This window comes from Budorcas taxicolor, chromosome 3 (assembly GCF_023091745.1).
Source record: "Budorcas taxicolor isolate Tak-1 chromosome 3, Takin1.1, whole genome shotgun sequence".
Classification (NCBI taxonomy): Eukaryota; Metazoa; Chordata; class Mammalia; order Artiodactyla; family Bovidae; genus Budorcas; species Budorcas taxicolor.
Genome location: NC_068912.1, coordinates 22,809,652 through 22,825,268, shown reverse-complemented (window position 1 = coordinate 22,825,268; position 15,617 = coordinate 22,809,652). Strand labels below are relative to the sequence as shown.

The window sequence follows — 15,617 nt, the reverse complement described above, 5'->3', positions numbered from 1 at the left end:
TACCAAGTGTGGTGCAGTCACCAGTTTCCTCCTGGAAATCAAGAGGAGATTTCTGGAAGAAATAACAGATAAAGTGAATCTTGAAGGTGAAATATGAAGTAGGCTGGAACATGTAACAAGAGGAGGGTACAGCATGAGAATGTATATAGAAGCATGGTAAAAACACAGCACTTTGGTAAATTCCAATAGGCAGTCTGGAGGATGTTGATATAGTATATTTTATATTACTATTGATAAAATTAACAACGCAGAGATCCAATATTGAGTAAAATTATCTCATTCGTGAATGCACTTGTCATTAATATATCATACACTTTGCTAGTGGAGATGACTGTCTTAATATACTCAGCTACAAGAAAGAAATTAACTGAGTATTTTAAGAAAATGTGTCCTTTGACCTTATATTACCATTTTCTCCTCTCTACAACTGTAGCCTATACTTACTCAGCAAAGGAAAACAATTGCTATAGTAAGTTATAGTGTGCTTTATTAAAACAGCTTAATTTGTAGACTAATCAAGGGAAAAGATAGCAATTTAAATGAATGGTACTGTCCAATATAACTTCTCCCCTGAGAAAATTTCACTAGATTATGGCTCTGGGTCAAATCCTGAACCAAAGGAATATGTTTCTTTTTTATTTAATAATTTAAAATTTTTAGAATAGTTTTAAGAAAAACTTGGGAAGATAGTATAGGGTCCCTGTATATCCCACATCCAATTTATTTTATTGTTAACATTTTACATTACTGTGGTACATTTGTCACAACCAATAAACCAATCAGTACACTGTTATTAAACAAAATCCAAAGTTTATTAACACTTCTTCCGTTTTCTGTTACTTGTCCTTTTTATTTGCCAAGACCCATCCAAGATACATTACATTTAGACATTAGGTCCCCTTAGGCTCCTCTATACTACAGCAGTTTCAGACCTTCCTTTTTCTTTTATGAGCTTGACAGTTTTGAGATGGTCGGGTATTTTGTAAGATATTCTTGAACTTGGGTTTGTCTGATGTTTTTCTCATGGGTAGACTGGGTTATGGTTTTAGGAAGGAAGACCATAGATGTAAAGTACCTTTCTCATCACATCATACTGTCAACATGACTTCACTGTTGATGTTAATCTTGATCACCCAGTTGAGGTAGTGTTTGTCTGATTTCTCCACTACAAAGTTAATTCTCCCCCTTTTCATATTGTCTCTTTGGAAGGAAGAGCCTATACTTAAGGAGTGGGGAATTATGATTCAACTCCTTGAGGGTAGTGTAGTTATGTAAATGTTTGAAATTCTTCCTATGGGCGTTTTGTCTATTCTGCCCTATTTATTACTCAATCACTTATTTATATCAGTATGGACTCATGGGCATTTTTTTTATACTTTATATTATAATCCACTCCTACTAAGGCAGGAGATAGATTACCACACCCCCGCCCCACCCAGTGAAGTGACTGGAGATTTATTCCCTGTGGACTGAAACACCAAAACAAGAATATCTTGTCAAGGATCTTCTTTGGAGGCTGAGCCCCGCCCAGGCCCTGTATTTCTCATTCTTGAAGTCAGGAGACCTTCCTGACCACACATTCACAGAAAGTCCCCTTGAAGGGGAGTGCTAAGGGAGGCTTTACCCATAGGCCTTTTCCATAGAATCCATCTTGGCACACATGGGAGGATCTGAGATATACCAAATATTGACACCGATCCAGGCAAATCAAAACGAATGGCCAAAAGAAACTGGAAGAAATGCCCCATAAAAATAGTTCAAATTGCCACGAAGGCACAACTTAGGGACTGTCTCTCTGAGTGTGTCCATGTATTTATCCACACATATGGTACTCTTCTTCTTCCTAATAAATACTTTACTGGTTTCACTACTTTCTCTCTTTGTGGGAATTCTTTTCTGCAAAGCTGAAGAGCCGGGGCCTTGTCACTGACAACTGGCCTAGTGGCTAGAATTTGGTGCTTTCAACATCATGATCCAGCTTCAGTCACTGGCTGGGAACCAAAACCGCATTTCAAGCTGCTGCAGGCCTAGGCCACTCAAGATTGCTAGATTATTTATACTGTTATTCAGCTTTGGCCACTGGGACCATTTTCAGTTGGTTCCCCTGTCCCTATGACATACTCCCACCAGTTTGCTTTTTGAGCACTTCCTTACTTTCTGGTACTACAAAAAAGCTTTCTCTCTCTCTCTCTCTCTCTTTTTTTTTTTTTTTTGTATAATATAATTAGGAAAATGATATTACTTTTTAATATTATTACAAAAGAAAGATGTGGTAAATTGCAGATGGTAACTGTAACCATGAAATTAAAAGACGCTTACTCCTTAGAAGGAAAGTCATGACCAACCTAGATAGCATATTGAAAAGCAGAGACATTACTTTGCCAACAAAGATCTGTCTAGTCAAGGCTGTGGTTTTTCCAGTGGTCATGAATGGATGTGAGAGTTGGACTGTGAAGAAAGCTAAGCACCGAAGAATTGATGCTTTTGAACTGTGGTGTTGGAGGAGACTCTTGAGAGTCTCTTGGACTGCAAGGAGATCCAACCAGTCCATTCTAAAGGAGATCAGCCCTGGGTGTTCTTTGGAAGGAATGATGCTAAAGCTGAAACTCCAGTACTTTGGCCACCTCATGCAAAGAGTTGACTCATTGGAAAAGACTCTGATGCTGGGAGGGATTGGGGGCAGGAGGAGAAGGGGACGACAGAGGATGAGATGGCTGGATGGCATCACTGACTCGATGGACATGAGTTTGGGTGAACTCCGGGAGATGGTGATGGACAGGGAGGCCTGGCATGCTGCGATTCATGGGGTCGCAAAGAGCTGGACACGACTGAGCGACTGAACTGAACTGAACTGAACTGAATCAGTAACTGTGGCTTCCCAGATAACTCAGCAGTAAAGAATTCACCTGCAATCCAGGAGACACTGGAGATGTGGATTTGATCCCTGGTGAGAATATCCCTTTGAGAAGGAAATGGCAACCCACTCCAGTATTCTTGCCTGGGAAATCCCATGGACAGAGAAGCCTGGTGGGCTACAGTCCATAGGGTCAAAAGAGTCGGACATGACTTAGTGACTAACGACGACAACAAAATCAGTAACTAGGGCTTTGTATCTTGAGTTTGTTTTGAGTTCACTTTCCTGTTCACATCTGACTTTTAGCTTGGTTTACGATGATGGGGTTTTTTTTTGGTAAACTTTCATATTATACATAAAGTGAGAGAATCAATCAACTTAAAATTCCATGCTTTTTATTTAAACAGGAAAGTAGAGTATTTATTACTGATAACTAGGAATTATGTTGTCAAAGGACTATTAATTCAACAAACTTACATGCTAAAAGAGGAAAATGTATATGTTAAAAGGAAATGAAAAAGAAGTGGCTTTTTGTTTACTCTTGCACTAGAATAGTCTACAGATTAGAAAATGCTAGGTCCATTTTAGAGAACTTACTGTATAGCAAAAAGAACTCTAGTCAGTGCTCTGTGGTGACCTAAATAGGGAAGAAAATCCAAAAACAGAGGGGATACATGTATACATATAGCTGATTCACTTTGCTATACAGTAGAAACTAACAAAACATTGTAAAGCAACTACTCCAATTAAAAAAAAAAGATACTAGGTCCATTTTAATAGAGGATAAATCCCAAGTATCACAAGAATTACGGAAGGCAAAAGGCCTTCTCATTCTTAAAAAGTTTTTCCACAGGCAAAATAGCAGGGAATTGTACAAATATTAATAGTTATACAATTAAGAAGAAGTTGTAGTTCTCACATTTCTGGTTCTCTTATTTATATTGGGAAAGAAAATAATTTCTAATGTTGTTTCTTCAGTTGTTCAAACTTATTCTTTTGTTAAGTAATAGCAATCCCAAAATGTATTACACAACAGCATCTTTATGAACACACATCTGATTGGTACATCCAATACCTTTCTTCATGAAATTCCGTGTGCCCAACAATTAACACTTAGTTAACTTCTCTGAGGCACAAAAACAGAGCAACTCTTCTATGGATGAGAAAACAGAATCAACAGCAGCTCCTGGACATAAACTGGAGTCCCTGGTTTTCATTTCATTTGCTTTGTTTTTCACAACTTGCAATTTCTGACATAACTGTTAAAAGTAGGATATGCCTATATTTAGTTATCATCAATTTTAACTTATTACATAACCGACCTCTTTGAATTACCTTGACTTTCTGTGTGTGGGAGGGTATGGAGGGGAGAAAGTGGGAGTTCGGGGGTGGGGAGGAAATTCAGTCACATTTGTATGTCATACTATAGCAGTTGATGGCTACTTATCACCATTCCTAAGATAAAGTCTTGTATCCTAATATGAGAACTGAGAGATCAAAAAGGACTGGACCACTAATTTAAAATCTCAGTTTTTCCAGTCAGGTTGAACCTGTTGGCAGCTGCTAGATTGTTAGAATGATCCGTGAGCTTAGACAGTTGAAGGTAGTTCTCATTGAGAAAATAGAGATGTGTTACTTAGGGGAAAAGAATAAAAACGACCAGGTATCAGATATACTAGTGAATAGATAGTGAAACAAAATGTTGAAGTATCTATATATCTTATCTTAGGTGTATACAACAATTATAAGACAATTTTTTTCTCTTATCTCTCAGGAAAAATACATTTAGTTATATATTAAAAACAACAAAAGATTCAGCTTCTAGTAGAAAATACTGTCAGAAGCACAGTTACATGGAGTCCCCATTTCTTATGTAGATATTGGCTTATATTCCCCACCATAATATTTGATAAATGACAGCACACATTTATTAAGTACCTGCCACATGCCAGGAATTCTGCAAAAGAGAAACAAAGATGACTAAAAGAGTATCTAAGCTCATGGTCCAGGAATTACTGGAAGGAAAAAGTAATGAGTCATAAGAGTAAGGGAAGTAAGTCAATACAAATGAAATGCTGAGATTTCACTGAAGGGATAGGAGGAAAAAGAATGAATGCTTTGGAAAGAGAAAGAAAAGTAGATTTCTGGGCAATATGAAATATCTCTTTTTGGGCAATGAACGTTGTTCAATCTCGTCAGGCTCCAAAGGCATCTGTAGATTCAGCTTTCAAAAAAAAAACTGGGAAAAACATGACAATGGAACAGCTACAGATAGGTCATAACTATGGCAAAGAAAATAACAGCCAACATAAACTTGGCCATTGTTATTGTCGAAGTGTTAGAATTATCAGTTTCAACTATTCTTGTCATTAGTGGCTTCTTGATACGATCTTGTGTCGTGAGGATCACTTTTCGAGCTCCATCCCACTTTCCAGGACCCTGTAGACGATACTGGATTGGAGTACAGGGTCCCCAAAATAACTGGAATGCCAGTTTGGGGTCAGTGAAGGCCAGGGACAGAAGATTGGGCTTGACGCCCACCAGATCAGCAAGCTCATCCATGGTACCTATATAGTCTCCCTGAATGGTATGGCGTTGGCTTTCCACATACCTGAAGCAGAGAAGACAGAAACCATGGCCTATTAACAATTCAATCAATCAGTGCTTTCTGAGTATCTGCTATTGGCTCAATATTGGGATAGGAACTATAGAAAACAGAGAAGAAAGAGAGTCTCTATCCTTAAGGACCTTATAATCTACTGGAGTAGATAGGCACACATGAAACAGAGAAGAATTTAAGACTTTGTTAAATCATGTGGTTTTAGGCTGATAAATATAGAAATGTAGAGGAGAGCTATGATAAGTTTTTGAAGGATGTGGAAGAAATAGATAAAGTGAGAACAAAGAGGAGAGCATTACAAGTCAAGGGAATGCCACAGTAAAGGAAGAAAGCAAGAATGAGTATAGAATGTGAGCACAGAATATTCGTGGGCACTACCTACAGCAGAGGAAGAATGTTGTAGAAAATAAGGGTGGATGTATGGAAGCAAACATAGCAGATCGAGATACAGAGGACTCTGATGTTGTCAGAAAGAACCCACCACAAAAATCCTCAAGTTTGGGATCCTCAATTGTTTCATGAGGGAGGTGGTAGTAGAGTCCAAAGGGCAGGACTTCCCAGGACCAACATTAATTTGGAATCCTGAAAGGAGGGGGAGGATGACTTATCCTACAAGGTTCCTCCAAATGGAACCAGATGGAATGATTACGGCAAGTGCAGATTTGAAGAGCAAAATGGGCTTTGGGGAGAGAAAATGTGATAACAGTATAATACCTATGTGAAAAGTGCATGCTAAGTCGCTTCAGTCGTGTCCGACTCTTTGCGACCCTAGGGACTGTAGCCCTCCAGGCTCCTCTGTCCATGGGGTTCTCCAGGCAAGAATACAGGAGTGGGTTGCCATGCCCTCCTCCAGGGGATCTTCTCAACCCAGGGATTGAACCCACATCTCTTACATCTCCTGCATTGGCAGGTGGGTTCTTTACCACTAGTGCCATCAGGGAAGCCAGTGGGATTTAAATAGCTAATTGATGACTTTCTCTTTTTACTTTCTATAAAAAAAAGAAAGAAAGAAAGAACAGTGGGGCAGAAAAGAAATAAGAGAAAAGTCAAGTCAGGTTAACTGCAATTAGATTGGCTTACTAGAAATCCAAAAAGGACAGGAAAAGGGACTTCCCTGGCAGCCCAGCGGTTAAAACTCTGCACTTCCAATGCAGGGGGAGGAGAAAAGGGGGAAGGAGAGTATGGGTTCAATCCCTGGTCAGGGAACTAAGATCCTACATGCTGTACAGCCAAAAAACTTTTTTAAAAAATAAAAATAGAAACGCCAAAAGAAACTATAAAAAACAGGGCAGAAAAAATGATAGAAAATAAATTTGAAATAGAACTGGTAAGAGAATTCCTGAGGAACTGATAGATAGGCAAAGGAATTTATGAAATGGGACTAAAGTTTAGAAGAGAAGAAGGTAAGACAGGAAATAATTTGAGAGCTTTCCCTTATGGGTGTTATGTTAGCTCATGGGTTTACAGGCATGTAGTGGGTCAACAGCTGTAGTATTCAGGAGGATGTCACAGAGATTACACTAGTATCTGCTTTGTAGGATTGTTTCGAGAATTAAATAAACTCATACATGTAAAACACTTAGTATTTGCACAAAGTTGACCCTCAATAAAAGTTAAATATTATCCTTAGGAACTCACAGTCAGAAGGTAAGTCAAAGGAAAGAAAGGAGGAAAATTGAAATGGGGTAATAATAAATATATTTAAATAATATAATAAATATAATACATGATATAAATATAATAATTGATAATAAATACATACTAAATAATAAATATAATAAATTATTTAAATAATATAATATTGTGACCCCATGGACTATAGCCCACCAGGCTCCTCTGTCTATGGAATTCTCCAGGCAAAAATACTGGAGTGGGTGGCCATTCCCTTCTCGAAGGGATCTTTCCAACCCAGGGATGGAACTCAAGTCTCCTGCACTGCAGGCAGATTCTTCACCATCTGAGCCACCTAGGAAGCCCAATAATAATATAATTAATAATAAAAATAATAAATAGTGCCAGGGAAAGAAAGCACTCCAAGAAGGAAGTGGTGTTAAAAAGCACCAAACTCAGTAGTGAAAGAAAAATTAAGTTGTTCATGGATGACTCTTAAGGCAGCAATTGCAGGAATAAGGATGGAAGTTACAATGGAGGGAGAAAAGGGTGTCAATTTAGAGCATGTGATACAGAATGTTTATACTGTTGAAGTTTGGCAGTGAAAGGAAGGAGGAAAACAGGAGGGCACCTAGAAAGTATATCAGGGTTAAATAAAAACTTTCTCTTCCTCCCAGAAGGGAGAGTTACACTGGTATAATCATATAACCACATCTTTGGGCATGGGGTGATTGTGCCTCTGACTTTTAGGACTTGATCAACATCAACTTTGTTCAAATAAAAATCCTCCAGTGAATAAGTTTAAGTTCTGAAATTCAGATTGCTAAATAAGCACTAAGCAGCTAGCTGATGGTACCACCTTCCCAGATCATATAGACTGTTCATACCAAGAGCTACTGTGGCCCGAGTATGCTGTCACAGGCCAGCCAGCAAATGACCTCTGCAGAACTGCAAGTCTACCTACAGATTTGTAATTTGACCATATCTACCCTTCATTAATTCATCGCTGCCCCTCCTTTCTCTGGCAGCTCTAACAGCCCTTCAAGTAATTCTTGCCAAAATAACATACCTGGTTTCCCCTCCATGTGCTTTTTCCTACTTGACTTTTCTTTTAGACCTTACACGTAGGATTTTCTTAAGCTCTTCTCTCCTTTCCCATGCATACTCAAATCATTTGGTGGTATTTCTCTATTCTGTTGTCACAAACTATTATTTCCTTTCCTTCAAAATATCTAAATCCTTAAATGAACACAAGGAAAATAAATATAGTACAGCATTGCTCTTATTAAGAATTGAGTGGGAAAAATTGGGAGAATTCTTACTGTTTTGCCATATCCTCTTGAACCTTAGCTATTTCTGTCATCATTTCACTTTGTGGGGGCAATGTCTTTAACCCTAAAGAGAAAAAAAAAATTTAAGTGTAAAATTACCTCAGTGTGAATAATAATCCTATTAACAATTACCATGCTATGGAGAATTCAAAGGAATACAGGCTAGTTTTCTGTACCAAGGAAGTTACACATGCAGTTTTGATCACCTTACCCTTCCACCACCAGAATATAACCATATTAACTTCGGTAGCTTAATGTTTCCCACTTTGTCTTTGGAGGAAATTGCTCCTAATCTGCTTCCCAACCAATATCTTCCTCCTCCCTAAAATAGTCTTTCAACTGGGAAATGAGATATGGAAGAAAATGATAAAAGGTATATGAAAAATTAGGTTCAAAGTAAAAGGGTGGGAGAATGATGGGAAACGCATCGGTACTTGCACTCAATCACAAAGAGGCTTTATACCACAGAAAGAAGGAAGTAAAAATAAACTGTCAATCTATTTTATGCCTTAAGTCCTTTGGGAAATAAACCTTACCTTATAAACTGTTTTATTTGGTGAGAGTGAGGGGCAAGGTCAAAGGCAACTCATAATACCCAGTCTTAACAAATAAATTTATGCACCAATGCACAAAGAGTTCCAGTAGCAGGAATTTAACACCAACACCAAGGACATGGCTAGACAAAGGTAGGATAGTACTTAACATGGAAACTCTCAATTTCAATGATTAGCTTTATACCAGGAATTTATAGGCACTATGCCATATGGAAAATTTGAGCCAACTCTAAAGGTACTCATACCTTATGCCTTTGCTTCTGCTGTTTTATCTGTCTTGTATGCCTTCCCCTTTACTCCTTATTTGTGTAGAAAAAGCCTGTTCATTTCCTCCCTTGGTTGTACGCAACTCTAAACCCAACTCTAAAGTGGAGCCCATGGGGTTCCAAAGAGTCAGACATGACTTAGGGACGGAACAACTGTAGAGTTCAGAAAACCACCAAAGCTGAACTTGCATTCATTGAATAGAGATTTACTAGCTGCCTCTCATGTGCTAGGCATTGGTCTAGTCTTGGAAGACAAAGGCAAATAAACTTGATTCTTTTATTTAAAGAACTTTCAGGGGACTTCCTTGGTGGTCTAGTGGTTCAGAATCTGTCTTCCAATGCAGGGGATGTGGGTTCAATCCCTGGTTAGGGAACTCAGAACCCACATGCAGCAGAGCAGCTAAGCCCTCGCACCACAACTAGAGAAGCCTGTGCCCTGCAAGGAGAACCCAGCTTGCAGCCAGGAAAACAAAGAGCTTTCAACATATTACCTGCTGTGTTTGCTGCTTAGTGGGTAAGTCAGCTAGAAGATCTAGAAGATGATAGCATATATGGGAAAAGTAGTGAAAGATAGGCATGAAAAAGCAGCCTGTATCCAATTTGTGAAGGAACTTGAATTTCATGCTATGACATAATGCCTCCTTGTGATCCAGAGAATTGTATCATTTCATATGGTTTGCAAGGGAAGAAAGTTACTAAATGAGAGTAGAATCCTTGCAAGGGCTCTTGAGAGGTCGCAAAAGAGACAAAGATAAAATAAAACTAGATTTTGGTCAAGGCAAGCAAGAAGACTCAGTGTTCTACAAAAGGGTGTAATATTTCCTTAACAAGAGAATAGAAATTCTAGAGAACAAAGGAAGAAGGGAAATGGGACTTGGTAGGAAAGAACACACCAGGTAAGAAGACAGGCTGAGCTGGGCATGTGTGAAATTAACTGATTCTAAAGGCTTAAAATCAGCACAGTGAGGGTAGAATTCAGAGATGAGAAAGGCAAGAGTTTGGTAAGTAGAGTGTAGGGGTATGAATATTAGAAAAAACTCAGGGTTCTTTTTGGAAGTTTGATAAATTTATAGGGATTCTCTGATGATTCCTTTCTTCCGAGTGTTAAAAGAAAGCTGGAGGAATTAGCACTAAGCTCTGCTAGCATAGAAAACTGGGCTTTTTATACAATTCTCCTAAAATCCCCTAATCCCACAGCCATAATGCAGAATCTTCCAAATGCTTTTTCCTTAATCCTCTCAATAGTTCACTTGTTCTGAAAGCGTCTCAGTTGTTTGTTCAAAGTATATTAAGGTGCTGTGGCCTATTTTAATGCAACTTTTTCCTCTTACTTAATTGACCACTTGAAAGATCCACTTAATATGACTGGAATTAGCCAACTTAATGGGTTACTTGCATTGGATTGCTGGTCCAGCGCTCAAGGAGTACACAATCTACTGGATAGAATTAAAGAATTAAGAAATGAAAGAACTCTGGGACGTCCCTGGTAGTCCCTGTGGTTAGGACTCCATGCTTCCAATGCAGGGGGCACAGGTTTGATCCCTGGCTGGGAACTATGATCCTATGTGCCCCGTGGTATGGCCAAAAAATTAAAAGAAAAAGAAAAGAAATGAAAGAACTTTGGGGAAATCTGGAAAAGCTTTTTTTTTTTTTGGTTAAATCTTTTTAAAAATTTATTTATTTTAATTGGAGGCTAATTACTTCACAATATTGTGGTGGTTTTTGCCATACATTGTCATGAATCAGCCATGGGTGTACATGTGTGCCACCATCCTGAACCCCGCTCCCACCTCCCTCCCACCCATCCCTCTGGATTGTCCCAGAGCACCAGCTTTGAGTGCCCTGCTTCATGCATTGAACTTGCACTAGTCATCTATTTTACATATGGTAATATACATTTTCAGTGCTATTCTCTCATATCGTCCCACCCTTTCCTTCTCCCACTTAGTCCAAAAGTCTGATCTTTGCATCGATATCTCATTTACTGTCTTGCATATAGGGTCATCTTTACTGATGCTGAAGCTGAAACTCCAGTACTTTGGCCACCTCATGAGAAGAGCTGACTCATTGGAAAAGACTCTGATTGGGAGGGATTGGGGGCAGGAGGAGAAGGGGACGACCGAGGATGAGATGGCTGGATGGCATCACTGACTCGATGGACGTGAGTCTGAGTGAACTCCGGGAGATGGTGATGAACAGGGAGGCCTGGCGTACTGCGATTCATGGGGTCGCAAAGAGTCGGACACGACTGAGCAACTGAACTGAACTGAACTTACTGTCTTTCTAAACTCCATATATATGCATTAATATACAGTATTGGTATTTCTCTTTCTGGCTTACTTCACTCTGTACAATAGGCTCCAGTTTCATCCACCTCATCAGAACTGACTCAAATGCATTCTTTTTTATAGCTGAGTAATATTTCATTGTGTATATGTACCACAGCTTCCTTATCCCTTCTTCTACTGATGGACATCTAGGTTGCTTCCATGTCCTAGCTATTGTAAACAGTGCTGCAATGAACATTGGGGTACATGTGTCTCTTTCAGTTCTGGCTTCTTCAGTGTGTATGCCCAGCAGTGGGATTGCTGGGTCATATGGCAGTTCTATTTCCAGTTTTTTAAGGAATCTCTACACTGTTCTCCATAGTGGCTTTACTAGTTTTCACTGCCATTTATCACCATTGTTTCTTTTTCTCTACTACCATGAAGTCTTCACTAGGGAAGAAGCTGAAATATTTTATAAGAACTCTGAATCCATTCAGTTTAGTCACTCAGTCATGTCTGATCTTGGTGACTCCATGAACTGCAGCATGCCAGGCTCTCCTGTCCATCACCAACTCCCGGAGCTTACTCAAACTCATGTCCACTGAGTCAGTGATGCCATCCAACCATCTCATCCTCTGTCATCCCCTTCTCCCCCATCTTCAATCTGTCTTCAATGCAGTATCAAGCTCTTTTCCAGTGAGTCACTTCTTCACATCAGGTGGCCAAAGTATTGGAACTTCAGCTTCAGCATCAGCATCAGTCCTTCCAACAAATATTCAGGACTGATTTCCCCTAGGATGGACTGGTTGGATCTCCTTGCAGTCCAAGGGACTCTCAACAGTCTTCTCCAATACCACAGTTAAAAAGTAACTATTCTTTGGCACTCAGCCTTCTTTATGGTCTCTCACAATCATACATGACTACTGGAAAAACCATAGCTTAGACTAGATGGACCTTTGTCAGCAAAGTAATGTCTCTGCTTTTTAATATGCTGTCTAGGTTTGTCATATCTTTTCTTCCATGGAGCAAGCGTCTTTTAATTTCATTGCTGCAGTCACCATCTGCAGTGATTTTGGAGCCCAAGAAAATAAAGTTTGTCACTGTTTCCATTGTTTCCCCATCTATTTGCCATGAAGTGATGGGACTGGATGCCATGATCTTAGTTTTTTGAATGTTGAGTTTTAAGCCAACTTTTTCACTCTCCTCTTTCACTTTCATCAAGAGACTCTTTAGTTCTTCACTTTCTGCCATTGGGGCAGTATCATCTGTATATCTGAAGTTACTGATATTTCTCCCAGCAATCTTGATTCCAGCTTGTGCTTCATCCAGCCCGGCATTTTACATGATGTACTCTGCATATAAGTTAAATAAGCAGGATGACAATATACAGCCTTGAAATACCCCTTTCCCAATTTGGAACCAGTCCGTTGTTCCATGTCTGGTTCTCATAGTTGCTTCTTGACCTGCCTACAGATTTCTCAGGAGGCAGGTGAGGTGGCCTGGTATTCCCATCTCTTTAAGAATTTTTCACAGTTTTTTGTGAACCACACAGTCAGAGGGGCTTCCCTGGTGGCTCAGCTGGTAAAGAATCCACCTGCAATGCTGGAGAGCTAGCTTCGATCCCTGGGTTAGGAAGAGCCCCTGGAGAAGGAAAAGGCTACCCACTCCAGTATTCTGGCCTGGAGAATTCCATAGGGTCACAAAGAGTCGGACACAACTGAGCAACTTTCACTTTTCACACAGTCAAAGGCTTTTGCATAGTCAATAAAGCAGAAGTATGTTTTTCTGGAATTTTTTTGCTCTTCCTGTGACCCAACAAATGTTGGCAATTTGATCTCTGGTTTCTCTGCCTTTGCTAAATCCAGCTCGTACATCTGGAATTTCTTGGTTCACATACTGTTGAAGCCTAGCTTGAAGGATTTTGAGCATTACCTAGCTAGCATGTGAAATGAGTGCAATTGTGTGGTAGTTTGAACATTCTTTGGCATTTCTCTTCTTTGGAACTGGAATGAAAACTGAACTTTTTCAGTCCTGTGGCCACTGCTGAGTTTTCCAAATTTGCTGGCATTTTGAGTGCAGCACTTTCACAGCACCATCTTTTAGGATTTGAAATAGCTCAGCTGGAATTCCATCACCTCCACTATCCTTATTTGTAGTGATGCTTCTTAAGGCCCACTTGACTTCACACTCCAGGATGTCTGGCTCTAGGTGAGTGAAAACACCATCGTGGTTGTCTAGGTCATTAAGATCTTTTTTGTATAATTTTCCTGTGTATTCTTGCCACCTCTTCTTAATAGCTTCTGCTTCTGTTAGGTCCTTAACATTTCTGTCCTTTATTATGCCCATCTTTGCATGAAATGTGCTTTTGGTATCTCTAATCTTCTTGAAGAGATCTCTAGTCTTTCCAATTCTATTATTTTCCTCTATTTCTTTGCATTGTTCACTTAGGATGGCTTTCTTATCTCTCCTTGCTATTCTTTGGAACTCTGCATACAGATGGGTATATCTTTCCTTTTCTCCTTTGCCTTTCACTTCTTTTCTCAGCTATTTTTAGGGCCTCCTGAGACAACCATTTTGCCTTTTTGCAGTTCTTTTTCTTAGGGATGGTTTTGATTACTGCTTCCTATACAATGTTATGAACCTTCATCCATAGTTCTTCTCTATCAGATCTGATCCCTGAATCTATATGTCAGCTCCTTTTCAGTACTTCAAATGGCACATTTTCAAATCCCTTAACCATTTTTATCTCTCTCCTTTTAATGTACTCCAGTTTCACTTTTAAAATATCTTTAGGTGTGGTCTGACCACAGTGTGGTCTGACTTAGAGAAGAATGTTGTAAATTCCAGGATATTATAGTTTTTTAATGATGTCAGGTATAATTAAGTATTTAGAAGCCACATTATTCTGCTAATTCATACTGAACCTACTATCCCAAACCCTAAAGTTTTTTCTCATGTTCTCATAGCCAAAATTTTCTGAAAAAGGGAATATAAAGGGGGAAAATTGAGAATTTGAGTGGCTGAATATTCTATATTCTGGACTAGTCTTTACCAGGTATTTTTTGCTGAAATCAAGTCACAGCACTTCTATATTTGACTTTCTCTAACTATAATAAAAGAAGACTGCTCCACAAATATGTATCCATTTTCTAAAATCTGAAAGAGTGGATTTTAATCTGGAGTGCACATTATAATCATCTGGGGAACATTTTCTCAATGATTTTATATCAGCTCCATCTCAGACTTATTAATTAAATACCACCAGCAAAACAAGCCTATTTTGGGAAAATTTCCCAGGACATTTTGCTATAGGTCCACGGTTATAAATTACTACTTTATATTCCCTCAACAATTAATTTTTGAACACTAACTTTGTGCCAGGCACTGTTATAATCATATATACTATCTGGCTATTTACAAGCAAGAACATAAACATAATTAAACACACTGCTAAGTAATTAGGTAATCATCTTACATGGTCACTTACCTTTAAATACTTGAGTGGCCCAGCGTCCTTGGAGCTCTGAAATGGGCATAATGGCACCCAAGGGCTGGATCAAGCCTATGATTGCAAGAGTTGGCTTTTCAAGGTTAGGAGGGAAGACCTTTTTATACAGGGATATCTTGTTTTTGACTACTTTGACAGAATCTTCAAGAAAAGGAAATGCAAAGCTATAGCCTGTAGCAAAGATAACAACATCAATGTCATCCTCCCTGGAGCCGTCCTCAAATATGGCTGCTGTCTCTGTGAACTCCTTCACATTTGTTTTCACCTTCACAAAGCCAGAAATTATACGGTTTGGCAGGTCATCATTCACTGTTGGATGCTGACTGAAAACTCTGTGAATGATGATAAAGAAGGAGAAAGGAGAGAGATCATGAGAGAGAGAGAGAGAGAAATCATTAACATGTAAGTAAAATTCTGCTTTGATTGAGGTGGTTAATCAATATGCCAACAGTCTCCCTCTATTCATGACATTTGGGAAGGGTCTAATATATATCAGCTTGATAAAGATAAGGATGATCTCAGAGTAGATGTTGGACTGTGGAAGGCATTGAAAGGGAAGATGTTGGAGAAGTAAGGGAAGAATGGTCTTATTTGAAAAGTAGATGT

The 15,617-nt window shown here is 39.1% G+C and overlaps 1 protein-coding gene across 1 annotated transcript in view; it reads right to left on the bottom strand.

Moving 5' to 3' along the window:
• Positions 1–5,119: 5,119 nt before the first annotated feature.
• The window catches only part of FMO5 (flavin containing dimethylaniline monoxygenase 5), a 36,566-nt gene continuing 26,068 nt past the window's right edge, over positions 5,120–15,617 (bottom strand). Inside the window, exons 6-8 of the mRNA XM_052637398.1 lie at positions 14,991–15,343; positions 8,408–8,480; positions 5,120–5,465 (exon numbers count right to left, since the gene is read on the bottom strand). Of these exons, the coding sequence (XP_052493358.1) occupies positions 5,120–5,465; positions 8,408–8,480; positions 14,991–15,343 (772 nt within the window). The remainder of the gene's footprint in view (positions 5,466–8,407; positions 8,481–14,990; positions 15,344–15,617) is intronic.